This window comes from Pleurodeles waltl, chromosome 9 (assembly GCF_031143425.1).
Source record: "Pleurodeles waltl isolate 20211129_DDA chromosome 9, aPleWal1.hap1.20221129, whole genome shotgun sequence".
Lineage (NCBI taxonomy): Eukaryota > Metazoa > Chordata > Amphibia > Caudata > Salamandridae > Pleurodeles > Pleurodeles waltl.
This window is the reverse complement of record NC_090448.1, coordinates 644284706-644291845: the sequence shown is the minus strand read 5'-3', so window position 1 is coordinate 644291845 and position 7140 is coordinate 644284706. Positions and strand designations below refer to the sequence as shown.

Here is a 7140-nt window from a genome sequence, read left to right as displayed (position 1 = left end):
AGCCACCCTCCATAGCTTTTCATGGCCTTATAGATTTGGAGTGAGACAGCGCAGTGCAGGTCTCTGCGTTGCCTCACTCTGCGATAGGGAGGCGTGCCATGGGCATTACGGTGGGTGTTCCCAGGTGACAACAATGGCATTTGACACATTCTCAGATTTATGAGACCTCATAAACCTGGGATTGTGTAAAATGCCTACATCTCCCCAGGGGAGGTGTAATGAGGAGAAATAACATTATTTCTCTTTCTTTTCCCTCTTTCTATGTGTGCTGCATTCTGCAACACATGAAAGAGGAAACTGCCTCCATTGATTGCTTTGGTACAGGAAGGTTTCCCTTCCTGAACAAAAACAATCACCCCTACAATGCAGACACCCTTGCACCATAGTGCAAGGGTGCCTGTGTTGGCGCATAGCAGCTCATTGTGTGCTAGCGCAGGGGGAAAGGACAGGAATGTGCAGTGTCTCATAGATTCCTTGCTGCACTGCCCTGCCCCATAACCTTGTAAATGAGGCCCATGATCTTTACCTTAACACAAAATTGAAATTTGTCCTTAGGTAAGGCAGAAGGAGGGGGTGGTATAACTCAGAAGTCTCAACAACGTCAGGAGGTCAGCGGTCTAATTTATTTATGTCTCCATGGAGAGAGATATTTGTAAGATTGTTGTTCACGCACACAGTGTTCCTGTTGTCCGCCAAATACGAGATAGCGAACACTTATAAAAAAATACATACTTTGAAATGTATACAGGATATTCAAATTTTGCCTCATGGTTTGTATTGCCAAAACAGGGTAACCAATTTTCTCCAGACCGAGAAAAGTCATAAATGGGCAATGCAGAGTGACAGATGCACACAGGGGAGCAGAGACTGCTATTATCTCCTCTCTGGGCAAGGTGGGAAGTAATGTTACACCACCCCACCCCTGGACAAAGTGACAGACTTCCACATAATCTATCTTACCTCAGGAAATGTAGTGATTTAAAGGGTATAATAAAACCCCCTTTCAGAGTTGCAGTGGTCACATAAGCTCATCATCTTTTGTTTACACTTATTATTACATTAACTTGCAACATGCTTAACCATTACTTACATGCGTGCCCTTATTTTACTCTTTAGTGATTTAGTGAAATAAGTGACTTATACCTGTTCAAGTGATTTATGTGTTTTTGTTTTTGTTATAGTTGGAATATATGCATCTTAACATTAACATGAGTGGGCTTAGGTGCTCAACTCCATTTTAAAGTAAACACTGTATTTTTGCTTGGTGTGCATAACTTTCTTTTTCAGGCACCCGAGTCATCATGTTTTCATTAAAATTATTTTCTGTTGACGTGTTCTATTAATGTCATGTTTGTTGCAATTAAATGGTTGGACGATGATTCTTCGCACAGGATTGGAGGGAGAGGAGATGGATACTCCTTTGTAAGATATCATGAAGCTCATGATGATGGGAGAATTCCGCACTGATCCACGAGAAGAAGGCTGACACCAAGTACAGCGGGGAAACTGTGTTTTTGACTGGTTCTACTTGGTTATAACCTGTGGAATGTAGCTCTTAGACTTAATTTCATGTTTTAACTATGTGACGCTCAAAGCTCACTGTTTATTAATTGATCGAGAATTCAATCTCAGCATCAAACATTTGCAAGATAGCAAGCATAAGTACATCATAAAACGCAATAGTTAAATACAGCTAACAATAGGATAAAAAAATAATAAACAATCAATGCCGGCACAGATTAAAAATGTAAAATTACTACGATAAGAATCAAGGAGGTGGACCCCATCCACACACATCTATTATCTGTAATTTTGCCATCAGTTTTTGTCTCACAGACCATGCCGCAAAGGGAAACTTGAAACCGACACACTACAACTGGTGACACTGATTTTAGTTAGTCAGATTTGCCCCTGTCTATCCAGGTTAGTGGACAACCCCTTTTTCTCTCTTGAGACTCAATGATCTTTCTATTTCTGCTCATAGACTTACTTTTTGGAGGGAGTACTTTTCTTATTTTCTTGATCGGAACCTTCATTTGGTTTTACTTTCAATGCTATATTTGCTGACATCAGCTGCTTCAATCTCTTCAATTTACCCACAATCCCATTTTAGCATTAGGGAGTGTCCCTTTATGCAAAGAGAATTTTACCTTACTTTGCAATACTGTATTTAGTAACATATACTTTCGTTTGCCAAACTGAACTCCATAGATTATATTTATATATGCTGTATTCAGGTGACAATTGATTTATGCTTAATTGATCTGATTTGAGATTGTAATTTCATTCATTTGTTAATAAACCTTCATGTTTTGCAAAGTTCTTTCCTCAGCCATTCTCGTGGGGCACATTCTGCTTCACTCTCATTGATATATTGCTGATTTCATGATTTTAGTCTGAGTTTGAGATAAAAGTCCATCCCAGTGGACATAGCGGAGATTTGAGTTTGTGGCAGGTTTGCTCAGTGCAAACACCATCCTTATCTCTTTTGAGATCAGCAGCAATGCACCCCAACAGTTGTTCAATGCGGGGAAGTATAATTAACCCTCCCTGGTTCTTAATTCAAGGATGAGGTCATGTACAAAATTAAACCCCCAACCTTCGGCAATGTGGGTGGGTTTATTTGAAGAAGATGCTGATCCAACCGGTCCTCCCTGCCCTCTTAGAAAGCACACCCTAGGAAGATGAGAAGCATGTTTTGCCTCCCAATGCTGACCAGGCCACCATACCGTTAAAAATTTGGAGGGTTTTCACTCACCGGTTTTAGAGTTAGGTACAGAGAAGCTTTCCAATAGCAAAAATCTTGTTTTTTGCAAAAGTCACAAGTTTAGAACCATTAAAAATTGTCAATTCCTTTTGCAAATCACCCAAATAAAAGGTAAAACTATTAAGGCCCATATGTATACTTTTTTAGCGCCGCATTTGCGTCAAAAAGCGGCGTAAATGCGGCGCTACAAAAGTATAAATATGGGCCTAAATGTGCAATTACAGTGTTTGCTATGAAAAAAGAGAAGAAGGAAGGGATGGAGGGTGGAAGGGAGGAAGGAGGGAAGGGAAGGGAGGGAGGGAGGGAGGGAAGAAAAGAAGGAAGGAAGGAAGGAGGGTAGGTAGGTAGGTAGGTAGGTCTGTCCCATAAAGCAATGTCTTCAAGCATGTTCGAGTTCTAGGCTTTGTCGGTCTCAGGGCCTGGACATGGTACCGTTAAAGCATGTTTGTTCTGCTTTTTTCACCTCCAGTGTTTAGGGTCTGCGGCCGGATGCTCAATCCTTGGAGATTTATCAAAGGGATGGTTAGTTAGGCCGAGTCAGGCAGGGCAGTATCTGTCGTTATATTAGGATAGAAACAGTGCCATTTCACCAGTTTCTTCAAATTAATAATCTCACCGCAGTTGTCGATGCCCGATTTACTTTTTCCGGGAATCCTCGGTATGACAGGGGTGTTCCATTTTGTGTTTCCCTGCACTGTCTGTTATTTGTAAGGGTTTGCAGTCGCACAGAAGTGCGCGCATCTGGCTCATCTGGGCCCATGTACTTAGAACCTCGGGGCAGCCAGTTACCGTTTCCAAAATGTGCCAGCGGCGCCTGCAGTGGCCTGCTCTGATATGTTCAGGCTCTTAGACATAACGCCATCCCAAGGCAGCACCTGGCAGCCTTTCCCAAGAGCAGAGGCTGCATTTTCAATGGATCAGTCCCGCAGGGGTACATTGGAGAACATGTGGGGAGGTGTCAAGGGGGAGCCAGTGCGGTTTGTCTGTCAAGCTGAAGAGCGGCCCTGATAGGCTCGGAGCTCTGATTTCCCAGGGCTGGATAGTCTTACACCGTACACTGCGAATGCCTTCGTGATGAGCCACACACTTGGGCAAGGAGCTGTCAATGGAAGCAGGAGCTGTCACTAGAGCGGAGGAGCTGTCAGTCACCCAGAAGTACTGTCACTTGGACCGAGGTACTTTCACTTGGGAAAACGAGCTGTCAAGTGGACACGTGAAGAGTCATGCCCTTTTGTGACCTTTGAACTCTTGTGCAGTGGAGATCTGTCAATGGAAAACCCTAAGGAGGGCAAAACGGGGAACAGGCCTTCCTTCAGCATCAATACCCTCCTTCAGAGCCCAGGTCAGGCTCAAATGGGAGCGGAGGGATCCCTCGGAGCTTGTGATCAACCCCGAGAAGAGGAAAAAGTCCCTGAGGAGCCTAGAGATGGTAAAGGCGACGAGGGGCAGGAGAAACACTCCAAACCGCCCTTCAGTTACAACGCCCTGATCATGATGGCCATCCGCGGCAGCCCAGGGAGAAGGCTGACCCTCAGCGGAATCTATGAGTACATCATGGAGAACTTCCCATACTACCGTGACAACCGGCCCGGCTGGCAGAACTCCATCCGCCACAACCTCAGCCTCAATAAGTGCTTCCTGAAGGTACCCCGCCACTATGATGACCCAGGCAAGGGCAACTACTGGGTTCTTGACCCCTCCAGCGATGACGTCTTTATCGGAGGCACTACTGGCAAGCTACGGCGGAGGACAACTGGCTCGAGGGCCAAACTGGCCTTCCGGAGAGGGGGCAGAGCAGCCAGCTCTGGGCTAACCCTCACTGGGTCTCTTTACTGGCCTCTAGGACCTTTCCTCTCAATACACCCACCCCCACAGGCCTACAGTGCTCCCCTAGGCTGCAGCAGCTCTTCACCAACCTGCTTCAGCCACCCAACCTCCTGTGCGGCCATGTTGTCGCAGGCTGCTCGCACTTTGGGTGCTCCAGGGCTAGAAAGATTCATTCCAGCTGATGCCTCGTGCGGGCACCACCATGTTACCGCCACCTTAACTCCATCATTGCCCTGCGGGGTCCCTAGCTCTCTAAACTCCTGCTCCTTCAGCATGCTGTCTGGCCAGGCCAACTACTACTACTGCCAGAGAGGCCTCCATCAGCCGTCCTTGCCCCCTCTGCCAAGTCCCTACACAAAAACAACCTTTGACTTCCCAGGGAGACCCCCGCAGCAGTTCCCCACAGGACTTTCCCAAGACTGCCCATATTTGTTCACACCTCACAATGAAACACCATCCTTTCATCCAGGAATGCCCTGAAAAGTCTGGACTTATTTGTGGAGAGCCAGAACCTACTGAACAACGCCAGTCACTATTTGTTTGACAGCAATGTGTGGTTGTGGAAAGCACAGGTCATTTTATTTTAGCACCTAGAAGCATTGGAAACAATGGGAGCTATGTGTTGGACCTCTCCCGGCTGTACTTGTTAATCAAAACTTGACTCTATATTATGGACAGTTCCCTGTGGTGTATGCTGGACATTTTTGAGCAGTGTCTGTTGGACAACACCGCTTTTGTTTCATAATATTCAGCAGTATTTGCCAGTCTACGTATCAGTTGCTTAACATCTGTTGGGCAGCACCAGGTGACATTTGTTGATCGGCACATGGTTGTAATTGTTGGGCAGCACTGATTGGAAGCTGTGGGCAGTATCTGTTGGATGGCACCAGGCATTAATTGATGTATAACGCATTTTCTTGATATGGTCTCACACCAGCAGTACGTTCCGAGGGTCAGTGAAGATAAGTACCCATAGGATTATGCAAGAGGACCCCAGAAAGACCATGGGAAAGAGTTTCAAAACCTCCCTGCCCCCTTTTAATTCAACACTTCTAATTAATTATTTTCCATTTCCATTACCAATGATGAAGACTTCCCTTTTCATTTTCCTGAGGATTTTTGAATGCGCAATTTGTTTGAGTTTCTGCTTTTTTCACATTAACGGTTCTGAGCACCAGCCCTCCCATGGGCTCTGAAGGGGTGCAGACAACATACAAAACTACAGAAGTAAACATGAGTGGGAGACGCTATAGTTGTTAGTAGTTCATATCCTGTAAGACTTCTATTAAATGTGCGGGTGTGTGCTATTTTCCGTCTGTAGTTATTCTTCAGCCACTGAATGTTTTAATAAAAGCGCATGATCTTTTTAAGTTTGTTTGAACTACGTTGTAAGCGTGTGTGCATGCCCCCATATGTGTGTGTGCGCGCGCGCACCCTGGAGTTTTATTTACAAGGTGCAGTAAATTCCTCACCCCTTCCCGGCCACTCCTAATGAATCTCTCAATCCAAAACAATAAACCAAAAAATGCTGAATAAAAAGTTATCAAGTTTTCCACATTGTCCGAGTTAACATAGGAGGAGGAGTTGTTTTAGGATGTGAATAACTGGGTACGTTGTTTTAATGAAATTATCCAAAATGTAGTCAATACATAGTTCAGAATCCTGCTTCACAGATCCACAATTTGAAATCAGGCAAGCAGTCTCTGATAGGTTAAAGGCTGTTCGTAATTTTGCAGGAACCGACAAAAACTGAAACTGCAAATCGAATTCTAATAAACTAATGACTACATATGACTACATTTTAAAGAAGATTCATCATTTCTGAATATCCTTGCATAAACATTCGCAAATACAAATATAGTAATACATTTAGACCTTAATTACGCTATCAAAACATTTGAATAATTAAACTAATTTGAATAATCATTTAAAGGATACTTCCTTCTTTTTCAACTGAGATGGACTTACTGAAAAATAACGGACTACCGTGTGTTCCTCTAACTGCATGGCTGTGGAACTGTAAACGCTATATGAAGCTAAGAGTTATTCCCTTCCAATTTGTGCTGCTAGCTTGGAAAAGCTAGTTTGGTGTTAAGAAAGCTTGCAAATAAATGATTACTTGAGCCTAGGTGAAGAATCAATATATTGCTTTATACATTTATAGCTCTAAAATTATTTGTTTGGCTAACTAGATCTCTCTCTCTCTCTCTCTCTCTCTCTCTCTATATATATATATATATATATATATATATTTATAGAGAGTGTGTGGGAGAGAGAAAGAGAGGGTACAAATGGGCAACTGGTGACATCATAAGGTACGAGGTCAAACACAACTGGTTTGTAAACTTCTCCAGAACCCTGAGATGCCAATATTGGACCATATTACCCCTTACCTATTATGAATGTTTCAGATTAAATGTTTATTTTGGGGTAGTTAGCTTGAAAGAGTTATTTTCTTTAAAGCATAGGTAACAATGGGCACTATTGGAAATAGAATGTTTTTTTTTTTTTGTTATCACGAAGATTGACAACCATTAGGGCCAGTA

The 7140-nt window shown here is 43.6% G+C and overlaps 1 protein-coding gene across 1 annotated transcript; it reads left to right on the top strand.

Moving 5' to 3' along the window:
• Window positions 1-3862: 3862 nt before the first annotated feature.
• On the top strand, window positions 3863-5943 carry LOC138258691 (forkhead box protein G1-like). The gene has a single exon (XM_069205988.1). The coding sequence runs from the start codon at window positions 4037-4039 to the stop codon at window positions 5072-5074; it is 1038 nt and encodes a 345-aa protein (XP_069062089.1). The 5' UTR covers window positions 3863-4036; the 3' UTR covers window positions 5075-5943.
• The last annotated feature ends 1197 nt before the right edge of the window (window positions 5944-7140 follow it).